General features: G+C 42.9%; 1 protein-coding gene across 14 annotated transcripts in view; it reads right to left on the bottom strand.

Moving 5' to 3' along the window:
* TRIO (trio Rho guanine nucleotide exchange factor) overlaps positions 1 to 16,466 on the bottom strand; it is a 3,493,742-nt gene that overhangs the window by 2,414,879 nt on the left and 1,062,397 nt on the right. For all 14 annotated transcript variants that reach the window (XR_012724343.1, XR_012724344.1, XR_012724345.1 and 11 more), the window contains exon 27: positions 15,611 to 15,677. Coding sequence is in view for 11 of the 14 variants with exons in the window: in XM_075314973.1 (XP_075171088.1) it covers positions 15,611 to 15,677 (67 nt within the window). In the remaining 3 variants the exon portion in view is untranslated. The remainder of the gene's footprint in view (positions 1 to 15,610; positions 15,678 to 16,466) is intronic.

Raw genomic sequence — 16,466 nt, 5'->3', positions numbered from 1 at the left:
TGTGGGGGCCCCGCTGATTTGGACGTGGCTGGGCTCCCTCCATGAGCGGCAGTGCCTCCAGCCTCCTCCTCCCCCCTCTCCCCTTCACTTAGCTGGCGCTGCAGCCGCGCTGCCTTTGGGGGCTTCCCCTCCACCACGCTCCCTGTTCCAGCCGTCGCCATCTTGCTTCTGCCGGCGCTGAGGGGTGCCGTTGCCGGGGAGGAGAGGAATCTTGCCAGGCCTCCGGAGGGTCCTCTGTCTGATGCCGGATCATGTACTGCAGGTGGCCGTTTCTTTGGGGGCATTGTATCTGCGCGCGGCCGGAGGGGAAGAGTGTGTAAAGCTTTGGGCCCGGGAGCGTCTTCACTCCTCCATGTCCAGGACACGCCCCGACCATGCAGTCTTTTGAGAATGGAGAACGGGCTAGTCACCTATTATCAGTGATAGCTGTGGCACAGAGGGAATCGACATATATTGCACGGTTACAGTCAGTAGATGGGGCAGTTGTCACGGACAACTCGGGGATCCTAAAAGTACTAGAAACATTCTCCTCTGATCTATACTCAGTCAAGGTGCACCCGGAGGAGGGGGAGGTGGATGAATTTCTAGGCAGCGCTCAGGTGCCAGTCCTCAAGGGAATCTAGAGAGTTACTAGACGAGCCATTTGACTTAGAGGAGTTGGAGCTAGCTCTGAGTGATATGGCGAACGATAAGGCGCCGGGGGTAGATGGGTTTTCGGCTGAAGTATATAAGCAACATAGGGAGGTTTTACTGCCGGTGCTGCTTAAGGTATATAATTCATGTCTGGAGAGAGGAGAGCTGATGACGTCTATGCAGGAGGCAATAATTGTGGTACTCCCTAAATAAGGCAAAGACCCGGGTTTGCCAGCCTCTTACAGACCGATTTCACTATTGATGGTAGATGTAAAGCTCCTGGCTAAATAAAATAAGAGGAGGTGAGTTATTCTCTCCCTAGACGCAGCCAAAGCTTTTGACAGCGTAGAGTGGGGGTACCTATGGGCTACGATGCGATCAATGGGGTTTGGGAAAGTGTATATTAGGTGGGTGCAGCTGTTGTACTCTGCTCCTACGGCAAGAATTAGGGCAAATGGCAGCATGTCAGATAGATTTTCTCTCTATAGGGGCACAAGGCAGGGGTGTCCACTGTCCTCCCTGTTGTTTGCTATCGAACCACTGGCGGCGGTGATGCAGCGGGATCCTGGTGTAGTGGGTTACAGATATGGGAGTGTGGAGGAGAACGTGGCCTTATATGCGGACGATTTATTATTGTTTCTGGGAGATGCAGGGAGTTCCTTGGAGGCGGTAATGAGGGTTATATCTAACTTTGGAAGGATATCAGGGCTCATGATAAATTGGGACAAATCGGTTTTGATGCCACTAGATGAAACGCCTTCCAATGTAGTGGTGACTTGTGCTCCAGTTCAGGTGGTGTCAGAGTTTAAATATCTGGGAATTATGATATCCAATAAACTGACTGAGTATGAGCATTTTAAGGGTACTTTACACGCTGCAACATCGCTAGCGATCTCATTAGCGATATGAAATTCTAGATCGCAAGTGCGATCTTTCGAGATCGCACATGCGTAAAATGACCTATGTGCGCTCTCGAAAGATCGCACTTGCGCTCTAGAATTTCACATCGCTAATGAGATCGCTAGCGATGTTGCAGCGTGTAAAGTACCCTTTAATCTCGCCCCCCCCTTTTACTTAAGTTCAAACAAAAGATTCTGGACTGGTCCAAACTGTACCTTACGGTGGTGGGGAGAGTCAACTTAGCTAAAATGATACTAATGCCCAACTGCTCTATGTGCTCCATTTGCTCCGGTGTGGCTACCACAAAATAGGTTTTATAAAGTAAATTATATTTTCTGAGGCTTAATCTGGGGAAGAGAAACCAAGGAAAAAATTGTGAAAACATAACCTACTGTAACTAAATAAAAGCATAGTGCATATAAACATAGGGTACTTAGTAAACACTGTTTTTGATAAAAAAAAAAAGCATAAAGCTATCCCACCAAACGTCAAGGTGTACCCAGTTGGGATAGTACCTACACTCTCTAAGATTAAAACCTTACCATGGGTCTAAAATAGGCCTCAATGTGGCTAAGGGCTGAGAGCGACCGGGTCCCAACAGGACACACACAGTCAGGGGGATTCAGAATGAAATGTCCAGCTCGCTGAGAAGGGGGTCACTCCCTGTTTGTACTGAATACAAAAAACTACATAAAAACAAAAAAGTGAGCCGGAGTATGAGATGGTATACATGGAACTTGTGAGACCATGTTCACACTGGCCATGAGTTAATCTGTGGAAGGAAGCGCCCACGGATGAGGTTAGAATATTTACAGAGACCAAAAGACGAAGGGGGACTGGCTCTACCTAATCCTTGGTGCTATTACTTAGACTGCCCAGAGTCAACACATGGTGGGGTGGGGTGTGACAGGTTTTGAGACCTCGGCGGGGAAAATATTACAGTATGTGATCGGAAAAGGTCCTCTGCTGGCAAGTCTGGAGGCGGGAAAGTTTCGTCCACACTCTGCATCATATCCTACTATACAGTTGATAGATAAAGTATGGGGTAAGATCAAACAGGTGAGACAGGTAACCGGGTTCACTAGATATACCCCCTTGTGGGACAACCCGCAAATTCCGGAATTTTTATCCCTTAAAGAATGTGGGCAATGGAGGAGAATTGGTATCTGGTACCTCTCCCAAGTGATGGATGGAAACATATTTAAGACTTTTGAAGTACTGCTAAAAGACTTCCCACTGGGACATAGTATGTTTTATAAATACCTGCAGCTACGTCACGCATTTGAATCGCAGAACAGAATAACACCAATTGTTATACAATCAGATAGTGTAATTATATATATAGGGACGCAGAGAGGGACGGCAGGATGTATATCGATGGTCTACGGGGGACTTCTGTCCATGTCGGTTGGGAGGCAACAAATTGGGGCATATGCAAGGTGGGTGGAAGATTTGGGAGAAATTGGGGAGGAGAAATGGGAGTCTATTTTGCTATATGTCATCAAAATATCTCTGAGCGAGGCGAAATGGCTAACGCAATTATATGTTATATACAGAGTATATAGAACTCCTGTGTGGATGAATAAAGTGGGAGTAAGAACGGATTCCAAATGTCCAAAATGTACTGTGGAGGAAGCAGGGATCATGCACATGTTGTGGGAATGCCCGTGTTTACAAGGGTTTTGGATCACAGTGTTAAATTTAATTCAGTGATGCAAGTTGACCTACCCAGAAAACCGCTGGTGTGTGTGCTGGGCTATGTGGATGAAGTGGGGGTGGATGAACAAGAGAAACTGGCAGCGGCACGATTGTTGTATGCAGCAAGGAAACTACCGTATTTTTCGCTTTATAAGACACACTTGATTATAAGACGCACCCCCAAATTTGGTGAAGGAAAAGATAATTTTTTTTTTAATGTTAAATGGGGTCCATCTTATAATGCCAGTGTCCGTCTAACAAATCATATACGGTATATGTCCCTCATAGCCCCCCATCCTAAAATTAGCCCCCTTAATCTGGATATGGCCCCCTTATATTGAATGTAGCCCGCTTGTGCTGGCACACGTTCCCCTGTGCTGCCTATGGCCCCCTATGGATTGCACACGTAACCCTGTGCTGCCTATGGCCCCCTATGGATTGCACACATTCCCCTGTGCTGCCTATGGCGCCCTATGGATTGCACACGTTCCCCTGTGCTGCCTATGGCCCTTTATGGACTGCACACGTCCCTCTGTGCTGCCTATGGCCCCCTATGGATTGCACAAGTCCCCCTGTGTTAGATATCGCCCCCATGCTGCTGCCCATAGTAAAATAAAACACTCTTTCCTTACCTCCTACAGCGCTGATCTCTTTCCTGTCTCCCTCGGTGCTTCTGTTCCTCCACTTCCTGGTTCTTGCTGCCGGTCATGTGATCGGCACAGCAGAGTAATCTCATCTCTGCGTGCCTGATCACAGTGGAAGCAGGGACACTGGGGATTAACGCTGGAGGGGGTAAGTAAAGCTTTTTTATTTTAAAATGACCAGCAGCATGGGGGCCATATCTAACACAGGGGGGGCATGTGCAATCACAGGGGGGAGCAGGCTCATATAATATGCACCGCTCCCCCAGCCCATCACTGCGGTGCGATTTCAGCACCATGGTGATGGACAGAGGCTGTGCATATTATATGAGCGGGAGCAGGAGATCTAACGCTGCCGCCCGCAACGTTAATCTGCCCCCAGCACCACATATTATATATATATATATATATATATATATATACACACACACCCCCCGTATATTCGGCTTATAAGATGTACCCCTACTTTCCCCCAAAATTTGGGGGAACAAAAGTGCGTCTTATAAAGCGAAAAATACGGTAATTGCCTTGTATTGGCTATCTGAAGAAGCACCGACACGTAAGGAAGTTGTTGAAAAAGTGAATTATATTATTTATATGGAGAAAAATGTTTATATTAAAAGGGGAAGGAGAGCTCAATATGAGAAGATCTGGAGCAAGTGGCTGGACTTTCCAGGATTAGCGTCATTTAATCTACTGAAAGATAGGATATTTAGACTATAGGTAGGAAAGGAAAGATCGCAGTGGCTGAGAAATAAGGAGGGCAGGTCATTATGTGAATAAAAAGGGATATAGAGAGTGGAGGGGTGAGACTGTCGACCGGAAGAGGGTGGGGGGAGGGGGAGGGAGTATGTGTGAGGAGTATCCTCACAATTTGTTATGTTTATGAAAGTTTTAAAATGCAATAAAAATGTATCTGATTTAAAAAAAAAATAAACAATAATGATTTTATCAAGTCCTTGAATATTTTGGAACTGGAATAATCCCTCTTCAGGTGCTGGACTAAACTCCTTTTTCCATCTAGTTCAACCCTCCTTCACCAATTATATATTTTGTCATTAAGTCATTTATAACTGGCAATGTTGTGTGTACTCAGGAAATCATCCAGCCCTTTTTTAAAAGCTGTTATAGTAACAGAGCCTGCTCCATATTTCACAGTAGGAATAGTGTTCTTTTCTTGACATGCTTCATTTTTCCATCTGTAATTAGAGAGCTGATTGAACTTGCCAAAAAGTTCCATTTTTGTCTCATCTGTCCATAGAACATTCTCTCAGAAGCTTTGTGGCTTGTCAATATGTAGTTTGGCAAATTACAGTCTGGCTTTTTTAAGATTTTTTTTTCAACAATGGTGTCCTTCTTGGTTGTCTACCATGAAGTTCACTTTTGCTCAAACAACGACAGCTGGTGCGATCTGACACTGATGTTCCTTGAGCTTGAAGTTCACTTTTAATCTCTCTAGAAGTTTTTCTGTGATCTTATGTTACCATTCGTATTATCCGTCTCTTTGATTTGTCAGCAATTTTCCTCCTGCAGCCACATCCAAGGAGGTAGGCTACAGTCCCATGGATCTTAAATTTCTGAATAATATGTGCAACTGTAGTCACAGGAACATCAAACTGCTTGGAGATGGTCTTATAACCTTTACCTTTAACATGCTTGTCTATAATTTCCTTTTTAAGCTTCTGAGACAACTCTTTCCTTTGTGTCCTCTTTTCCATGTTGTGTGTGGTACACACCATGTCACCAAACAGCACAGTGAGTATCTGTAGCCATATACGGTATACATGCCCACTAACTGATTACAAGATTGTAGAAACCTGTGATGCTAATTAGCGGACACACCTTGACTTAACATGTCCCTTTTATCACATTATTTTCAGGGGTACCATCATTTCTGTCCAGGCCTATTTCATGAGTTTCATTTTTTTTTAAAAAATATGTGGAAGCATAGTTGAAAAGCAATGTATGACTTTCATTTTTTAATTTTCATAAATTTATATTTATTATTACTTTTAGCAGATTCAAGTTATTTCTGTGACCATTGTGGGTTTTTCTTTAATTAAACGAGGGGTACCAACAATTTTGACCACGTGTGTAGATAGCAACTACCTACCTGCCCTGATGTCAGCCCCTCTCACCAGGCTCAGAGAAGTCATATGACTGCTTCTGCCGGGATTTTGCTACTTTCTGTAATGTCAGTCGACAGGGGAAGGAGCTTATGCCCCACCTCTGTTGGCAATGCGCACCCTACCACACATTTTGTAGTGCAGTGGTCTCACAAAAACAAGGCCCGTGGGCTGCATGCGGCACCTGATGCTTCTTGCGGCTTGCAGCCTTCTTGATGATCGCTGCCTTTGCTGAGGGCGCACACAGTCAGCACTTTATTTCAGATGACAGATTTCCGGGCGCTGGGCAGATGCGAGCTCTCTATACTAATTAAAATCCATAACAGTGTATGGACATGAAGATGTGGTTTATGTACACGTATATCTACTATACACTCACATTGGGTGTTATGTATGGTCTTCATTACACAGTATTCATTTATCTATAAGGGGTGAGGAATATGTAACAACCCTATCTGTTACCATTGTGGATGTGAGGTGAGGTGATCGTCTGATGAGAGAAGCAGGATCTCTCATGTTATTTAAAATGCTGGAGTGATGAGAAATCAGTGCTGAGGCAGATTACTGACAGCCAATGAGTGTGCAGAGGGTGAACAGTGGGCAGGGCTGGACAGTGAGGTCGGCAGATGCCAGCTCTGACTGAAATTCAGCAATCAAGCAAAGGAAGATGTCATGTTTGGTTGAACTGAAGGTAAATAATGTGGGTGCAGAGAACAAAATGATAATTCAAGGAACAAAAGTTAAAAACAAAAAAAAAATGTAGGGGTGTTTTATATGACAATACAGCCTATGCTTTTAGCTGAAAAAAAAGTTTGAGTTTATGGTCAGACAACTTTTTTAAGGTATACAATAATAAAACTCCAACTCAGCATCAATGATATAATCCTAATGATAGTGGTATCACCTACTTTTTTAAATGCTCTCTGTGCAAGGTACGCAATTTTAGAATTTCTTAGCATACTGACATGTTTATATATGTTTTTTCCCCCCACATATTCCTTGTTCTTGCATTAACAAATACATTTGTGGCACCTCTGTGATAACTAAAAGGTGGTTGCCCTCTTACTTGGTCTACAAGGTGGATGCACAAAGTACTGCTGCTTTCTGTGTGAGTGGTATAGCCATGCAAGAGAATATCACTACAATAAAAGAGGCTGGCTTCTCCAACAATTACTTCAGCCGGGGAGTAAAAATTTCTGGTATCCAGCAATTGTTGACCCGCATAAGATTTTGTCACCACCATTGCATGCCAACATTCATATTAATGGTAACTAATTTTTTGGGAAACTAAAGATAACTATTAACAGTTTGAGAAAAATCTCCTCAAACCTTATAAGGATCTTGGCTGTAACATGTCCTTTTAGTGCAAGGCTGGGGAACCTTTTTTCTGCCAGAGGCCATTTGGAAATTTCTACCAACCTTCAGGGGCCGCAAAAAATTATCAGCTTGAAAAGTACCCTAATATATTTAGTCAATTAATAAACCACTTAACGACTGGCCGGTTTTTCGCTTTCTGTTTTTTTTTTCGCCATTCCTCTTCCGAGGGACGTAACATTTTTAGTTTTCAGTCAATATGGACATGTGATGGCTCATTGTTTTGCGGAACGAGCTGTGCTTTAAAATGAAACCATAAGTTTTACTATATAGTGTACTGAAAAACGGCAAAAAAATTCCAAATACGCAAAAATTGCAAAAAAAGTACGATAGCACTATGGTTTTTGAGATATTTTGTTCACTTTGTTCACTATATGGTAAAACTGATGTGTGGGTGTGATGCCTGAGGTCGGTGCGAGTTCGTAGACACCAAACATGGATAAGTTAACTTTTATCTAAGGGGTTAAAAAAAAATCTAAAGTTTGCCTGAAAAAAGTGGCACATATTTTGCGCCATTTTCCATGACCCATAGCATTCTCAGCTTTCGGGATCTATGGCTTAGTGACGGCTTATTTTTTGCATTTCAAGCGGCCGTTTTTAACGGCAGAATTTTTGCGCAGATGCTACGTTTTGATCGCCTGTTATTGCATTTAGTGCAACATTTGTGGTGACCAAAATACTTAATTTTGGCGTTTGGATTTTTTTGCCACTACGCCGTTTACCAATCAGATTTTATATTTTTTTTTTCCAAAACTTTTTATTAATTTTACAATTTTTTATAAACATAAGATATTCATGGTTACACAAGGAAAAACATTTGTCTGACAATGTGATATAATAGGGTGCGATGCCCCAACTTGATATTCTAAACAGTTTATCTGACATATGATATGGTCTCTATTAAACCAAGGCAAAAGTACTAAGAAATAACAGACGTGATACAAGTCAATTAGAATCATTAAACCCCTGTGCCAACCCCGAATGCTTCCAAATTTTCTGGCACGTCTTGTTGCTACCTTAGCGTCTCGTCTCCCCTTCCCTCTGGAACCCACACCTACGTGATTTTCAATTTACCCAGGTTGTCCTGGATATCTTTCAGAAGGTACCATTCCGATTGTACAAAAGGTGTCATCAGATTATCTATTTCTCCCTGAGTAAATTGACTTTCAATGAGGTTTCTCCATTTCCCAAAGAACTTGGGTGTCAACCTATCTTTGTCCCTTTCCGCTTCCAGTTTCTCCAGCCTCAATAGATGTAATTCACCGATGACCTCTTTTATGGATGGTCCCTCCCTTTGTATCCAATGCTTTAAGATGGACCGTTTGGCTATCATGGCTATGTCATGTATTATTGTATATTTCTTCTTTCCCGGCATGTCCGATCCCCCTCTTACTCCTCCCTCAAAGGAATGAAAAATCCACACCATAAGCTCTAGATTTCCAGAAATTCCCCATGCTGCCTGGACAAATAATCTAACTTGATTCCAGAACCTGTGAATTTCCTTACACTCCCATAGTCCATGTAGCATATCTGTTTTTTTCTCTTTGACATTTAGGACACCGCATATCTCTTCCCGGAATGTTGAAGCCCATAATAGCCCTGTGTAAAATTCTAAATTGGGTGTCTCTCCATCTCTCATTGGTAACATGTGTTTCCGCATCTGTACCCATCCCTTCAATATATCCCCTACAACTTCCTGCCCTTTCAATTGTTTCCCCCACGCTGTTAGAGTACGGCTATCCTCCCCAGATATAAGCATTCCCCGAAATGTTCGGTAAATTTGGGAAACATTTACACTTGCTACATCACTTTCCATAAGCTCATCAATCAAACTCTTATTCAATTCCTTTCCAAGCTTCCCCAAATCTACAAATAATCCATGCTTTAATTGTTCATATTGGATGATATGTGAGCTATTAAGTTCATACTTGTCAAGCACTTCCCGTCCTGTCAGCCACCTTCTCTCCTCCACATTCATGACATCCTTCATTCTCTCGACGCCCTTCTCTTTCCATCTAGTAAATAGCTTATTTTCCCGTCCCATGGTAAAGTTCGGAGATGCCCAGGGATTTAAGTACTTCGATACTTTCCATGACAACTCCAATTTCTTTCTTACCAGTTTCCATGTTAGCATAGTATCTCGGAATAAGATTGTGTTCCTTATGTGCCCATCCGCCCTGGACAATGGGGAGTGTAAAATGGACGCCAAATCCCACGGTGATGCATACTTGGCTTCCATGCCATAGTCTGAGTGCCTGCTCGTTCCTCTCATCCAATCAAACACATGTCTCATTATACACACCAGGTTATAACCCCGAACATCTGGGAAACTGAGACCGCCTTCCTCCGTTGACTTCATCAGTGATTGTAACTTTATTCTAGGTTTCCTTCCCCTCCATATAAAATCCGCATACGCTGAGTTGAGCCTATTTACATCCCTCAGTTTTAGCAATATCGGGATCGTCTGGAATGGGTACAACAGCCTATGAAAGCTCATCATTTTTATCAGGTGGCACCTTGCCAGTAGTGGTAGAGACAGACCCTTCCATCCCTTTAGTTGTGCTATAATTTTCCTAATTAGCGGGCCATAATTCATCTCATAAATTGATTCCACCATTCTTCCTATATGAATTCCCAGGTATTTAAGTGATGTCTGTGCTATAGGAATGCCACATAGACAACCATCTCTTGCATTCCCCCCTTTTAGGAACAGGATCTCACACTTTTTTTTTTATTCAATTTGAATCCTGAGACTAATCCAAATTTTTCAATTAGGGCTAGAGTCTGTGGCAAATCCGCGTTAGGGTCCCCCATATATAGTATGACATCATCGGCAAAAAGTGCAGTCTTTATTTCAGTTCCCCTTAGCTTAATCTTTTTAAAACTATTCGGGCCCTGCAGTATTCTTGACAATGGTTCAATGGCCAAGTTGAATAGAAGGGGAGATAACGGGCAGCCTTGTCTTGTTCCCTTCATCAAAGGGAACACGTCTGATAGAAAACCTGGAGTGTGTATCCTAGCTCCCGAGTTAGCGTAAAGATTCCCAATGTAAAGCCTCATTTTGCCTACAATCCCTGTGGCCTCTAGTACTTTGTCCAACCAGGTCCAATTTACATTGTCAAACGCTTTTTCTGTGTCGAGTGTAACTAGAGCGGGCCTTGCCCCCTCTCTATCTGTTCCAATCTCATCGCATCCACCACTAGTATTGTCTTCCGGATATTAGTGACAGCATTTCTCCCCTTAATAAACCCTACCTGGTGCTCTGTAATGATCCTTGGAAGAATCCTGGCCAATCTATTAGCCATAATCTTAGACATTATTTTTAAATCCTGGTTTATAAGTGATATGGGTCTATAAGTAGTGGGATCATCAAGGTCTTTAGTTCCCTTAGGGAGTAATTTGATATATGCTACGTTTGAATTTTTAGGAATTTCCTCTCCTTCCAAAAATGCATTAAATACAGCAGTTAAATCTGGTGAGATCAGATCTCTCATAGCCTTATAAAATTCGATGTTGAAACCGTCGGGGCCTGGTGCCTTGTTGGTGTTAAGCTCCCCGATTGTTCTAGTCACCTCCTCAACTGTGATATCTGCGTTTAGGTCACTCAGATCTTCCTCTGTTAAGCTAGGCAAGTGCGCTTGTCTTAACCACTCTGCCTCGTCAGTCATGTCATTGTTTCCTGGCCCATATAGTTTTCTATAAAAATCTCCCAGCAATTTATTAATTTCCTTAGGATCTGTGGTCACCTCCCCCCCTTTCTTTTAGTTTGGAAATCACTGTCAATTTCCTGCTTCCCTGTGCGACCAAAATAGTTGTTCCTTTTTTTTGGCCCATTCATCGAACCAACTTTTCGCCTCCAACCATCTGTCTTTTGCCGTGGGAGATCTATTTGCCAACTACTTTGTGTATGCTACCCGCACTGCTTTACTCTGGGAATTATAATTCTCATTGGTTTTCCTTTTGATCATGGCCGCATATCCAATCAGGCGACCCCTCAAGACCGCTTTTGCCGTTTCCCAGTATAGCACTGGGTTCCCTTTGTGTTCCTTGTTTTCCTCTGTGAATTCTCCCCACCACTCTTGTAATACCCTGTGGAAATTATCTTGTCTGAGAAGAAATGATGGAAATCTCCATATGATAGCTGTACCTCTCTTGAACTTCTCTCTGATATCCAATCTCACCGGACTATGATCAGATATCACCATGTTTTCTATCACACATTCTTGTGCCCCATAAACTAGGCCTTGAGAAATCCAAAATTGATCAATACGCGACCAGCTATCATGAGGATGCGAGACGTGTGTATATTCTCTATCATGCGGGTGAGCTAATCTCCAGATGTCCTTCAAACCCACGTCTTCTAATGTTACATCGCTATGGTCCGGCCTTCTGTCCGCATCCCCTGTCCTCTCCTTCCCCCTCCTCCTGTCTTCAGCTGAGTCTGGAACTGTGTTAAAATCACCTCCCACTATGATGTTGGTCTCCCCATCTGCTAGTATGTTGGCCTTTATGCCATCATGAAATATGCTCTGTTGGGAGTTTGAACCGTAGACATTGTAGATACTTAATTTACCCGCTGGACTAATGATTGTTAAATGTTGCCACCGTCCCTGATCGTCTGCCTCGTGTGTCACTACTTCATGGCTGAGCTGTTTATGTATTAGGATCATTGTCCCCGCTTTCCTACCTTGTGCTTCTGCCCCATATACAGTACCCACCCAGTATTTCTTCATGCGGAAAAAGTCCTCCTTCCCCAAATGCTTTCCTGTAATAATGCAATATCTGTTTTTAGTCTTTTCAGATGTCTTAGTATCATTGCTCGTTTGTTAGGAGATCTCAAGCCTTTAACATTCCATGTAGTTATTTGTACCATATTTGCCTTTGTATTTTGCTCTTACTACTTCCTCCCCTGTGGGCCCTGAACTGATAAGAGACGAGACATTTATCGCCAGGTATAGAATTTGCCCCCCAGGCTTGACACATCTTTTTCCCACCTTGTAGGTATAACAAATATAACAATAAACAAGTAACTGTAGAACAAGTTTTCCCTTCTGGGAAATTTTTGGCTCTTTTCGCCATGCTGATGACTTCCCCTTTTCCTAGCCAAACTGTTGAGCTCCCTAGTCACCCCCCTTAGAGTATACGTTCTAGCCCCGGATTCACATGAGTCACACGAAACGAGCCTTAAATAATATGTCGAAAATAGTACAGTACGACAAGACCTCTATAAGAACTTCAAGTCCAACTTAGCTCTACTTTCTGGTGGCCATCTCAACACTCAGAGCAGACAGATCCACTTAATTTGAGCCTGGAAGTCATTCCTGGACAAAGGCCAGTGAAAGTGAGAGTGAAAGCGAATCTGGAAGTGAAACTGAAAGTAAGCGTGAGACTGAATATGCGAGAGAAAGAGTGTGAGACAGAGCGAGTGTGTGAGACAAAGAGTGTGGGACTGAAAGTGAAACTGAATATGGGAGTGAGTGTGAAACTGAAAGTAAGCATGAAACTGAAAACGAGACTGAGTATGTGAGAAAAAAAGTGTGTGGGACTGAAAGTGAAACTGAATATGGGAGTGAACGTGAGTGTGAGACTGAAAGTGAAACTGAAAGTAAGCACAAAACTGAAAATGAGACTGAATATGTGAGAGAAAAAGAGTGTGAGACAAAGTGAGTGGGACTGAAAGTAAGTGTGAGACTGAAAGTGAAACTGAATATGGGAGTGAGACTGAATATGGGAGTGAGTGTGAAACTGAAAGCGTGAAGCTGAAAATGAGACTGAATATGTGTGAGGCCAGATTTTATATTTTGATAGATCGGGCATTTCTAAACGCGGTGATACCAAATATATATATATATATATATATATATATATATATATATATATATATATATATATATGTTTTAACCCTTTAATGTTCAATGGGGAAAGGGGGGTGGATTTGAACTTTTAGGTGTTTTTTTATTTTTAAAAAATGTTACTTTTTTATTTTACTAGTCCCCCTAGGGGGGCTATATGAATAAGCAATGTGAGCAATATATATATATATATATATATATATATATATATATATATATATATACACACACACACACCACACACACACACACACACACAGAGGAGGGGCTGGGGCTCGGACAGTACTGCTGGGCACAGACAGCAATGGCGGTGGCACGGACAACAGTAGAGGGGCACAAACAGGACATGAACAGGACTGAGGGAGCACCGACAGCACTGGGGAGGGTGGCACACAGCACTGGGAGGCAGGAGACCCACAGCATCAGCAGGCTCACAGGAGAGAGGAAGGAGGCTGACAGCAGAGAGGCAGGAGGCTCACAGCAGAGAGGCAGGAGGCTCACAGCAGGGAGGCAGGAGGCTTACAGCAGAGAGGCAGGAGGCTCACAGCAGGGAGGCAGGAGCCTCACAGCAGGGAGGCAGGAGGCTCATAGCAGGGAGGCAGGAGGCTCACAGCAGCAGGAGGCTGGTACAGCAGTGAGGCAAGGAGGCTCACAGCAGCAGGAGGCAGACACAGCAGGGAGGCAGGAGGCTCACAGTAGACAGGAATGCACAGCAGGGAGGCAGGAGGCTCACAGCAGTGGGAGGCAGGAGGCTCACAGCAGGGAGGCAGGAGGTGCACAGCAGGGAGGCAAGAGGCTAACACCAGGGAGGGTTGCAAAGCAGCAGGCAGCAGGTACAGAAGGAAGTCAGGAGGCTAACAGCAGGCAGGCATGCACAGCAAGGTCATAAGGCTCACAGCAGCGGGAGACAAGGTACAGCAGGGAGGCTTGCACAGCAGGGAGGCTTGCTCAACAGGGATGCTTGCACAACAGGGATGCTTGCACAACAGGGATACTTGCACAACAGGGATACTTGCACAACAGGGATACTTGCACAACAGGGGGGCTTGCACAAAAGAGGGTGGCTTGCACAAAAGGGGGTGGCTTGCACAAAAGGGGGTGGCTTGCACAACAAGGAGAAAGGAGACTTACAGCAGGGGGGCATGCACAGCAGGGAGGCAGGAGGCTCACAGCACGTAGTACAGCTGGGAGTCCAGTAAACCTGCCGCTCCTCTTCTTCTGTGTGACAGGAACGCAGCATATCTCATGCTCACCCCACCCACAAGTACGTACCAGCACGCTGGCACAGGCCACACGTTGTGATTTAAAGGGTCGACAGCAGACGGTTAACCGCAGCTGCAGCCCGAGTACTTAGCTCCCCGAGAATGTGCCCAGGGGCCACATAAAAAGTAATTGCAGGCCGCATACGGCCCTCGGGCTGGAGGTTCCCCACCCCAACTTTAGTGTAGCCATCATTTTAATTTCCTACATCAATACTACATATAAAAATAAGCAACTTTATAATATATCTTATCAGACAAATTTGCTTCTTTCGATGTCAAAATTGATCAGTCATTATCAATTCTGAAGTAAAATCTGTATTCAAAGAAGACTTTCTCATTACGGAGATAAGAGATGACAGCTGTTACTGCTGAGATTCTATGACCATGGGAGGAGGGAGGAGCTAGAGGCAAAAGAAGGAGCTAGAAGCAGAGCTCTGCCCTCTCCTCCTACCTCTTCTATTTACATACAGTAGAATCTCATCAGATCTATTACAAAGTTGCTCGTTTTCTTGCGTACTATTGATGAAATAAAAATTAAAACGATGCTTATGCTTTAAAGATTAATTTCTTACATTTGCATCCAGACTTTTTTCCACCAAACTGCAGAGCAGTGGGCAATGAGAATGGTGAGAGATTTCACCAAAAATATTGCGGCTATGGAGAAACTATATAAAATAAAATTGAATCCATCAATGCTTGCAGATTACCATTGGATAATTGTAAGAGATGATGCAATACAAGAGTTCAAGAGACAAGCAAAAAAAGAGTTGTCCCTGAATAAGAACAAAATTTTGTAGTGCAATTTCTGTTTATAATTCGCAATAGTGTTTAGACATGTTTTAGTTATTTGGATTATTACAAAGTTTCTTCTAAATAAATATCAGAAAATTGGCATAACAAAATATTCTGCATATTTAGATTTGCAAAAATAATAATGATTCAAACAACTGAAACTTTTAGGCATTAATTATATGTAACAGTAAAAGGAAAACTCTTTGATATCATAGAAACAAGAGACAAACATTTTCATGGTCAGATTTGAATTCAGAAGGTGAAAATCATTAGGAAATGGCTCATTTCAGAACTGAACCAGACAACTTTGTAGAACAGTGTAATAAACTTACATCCAAACATTCTCGCAGATCTCTAACAAAGGTCTTTTCTGTCTGAATGAGCTCTGCCATTATGAACCTTAAAAGATGGAGGAAAAAAAAAACAATTAAATACATACATAATGATAAAATGAAAGGAGCAAATCAGCAATTTATCAATATGCACACTCTCTTAATTGTGAATAGACTATTGTTAATCTAAGTTCATGTCTAGTAATCATCTGTTAGAAACGGATCCAGAAGCAAACAGTTATCTTAGCAGGACTTAAGTGTTGTACAGACACATTTTTTTTTGTCCTGCTAAAAAAAAAATAAAAATAAAATAATAAGATTGCAACTGGATACGGTTTTTTTTACCATTGAAATTTATGGAAAACGGATACATTAATTAGCATTCTATTTTATTCCATTTGAAATGGATCCATTTTTTATTTACTAGCAGATTCCTGGGATACTGTGTTTAATAAAAAAAAAACCTGTTCAGGCCCGGAATTGATAATAGATATCTGGCCGGATGGCGGTCCCCATATAAGTCTAAAGAAATAGTGGTAGAAGGGATAGAGGGATGGGAGCATGCGCATTCTAGTTACCAGTCTCTGGCGTGGCTCTAACGTTACCTCCGTGGCTGCTCATTATCGCTCATACATATTCACTACTTCGCCTGCCCACTGGCAGTCCTGGCGTCTGTGATTGGTTGCAGTTAGACACGCCCCCAGCCTGCGTGACAGCATGTCTGACTGCTTGTGATCACAGACCGTCTGCGGCTCTATCGTGGTGTAAAAATAAATAAAGAAAAAATTGGCATTATCATACCCAGCATAGAGCCATGCTCTTATCTTAGTTGTGTATGAAAACAAGAGAAACAGCT

Source organism: Anomaloglossus baeobatrachus, chromosome 6, assembly GCF_048569485.1.
Source record: "Anomaloglossus baeobatrachus isolate aAnoBae1 chromosome 6, aAnoBae1.hap1, whole genome shotgun sequence".
NCBI lineage: Eukaryota > Metazoa > Chordata > Amphibia > Anura > Aromobatidae > Anomaloglossus > Anomaloglossus baeobatrachus.
Note: the sequence above shows the minus strand (reverse complement) of the source record. Positions and strands in the feature narration are given on the sequence as shown.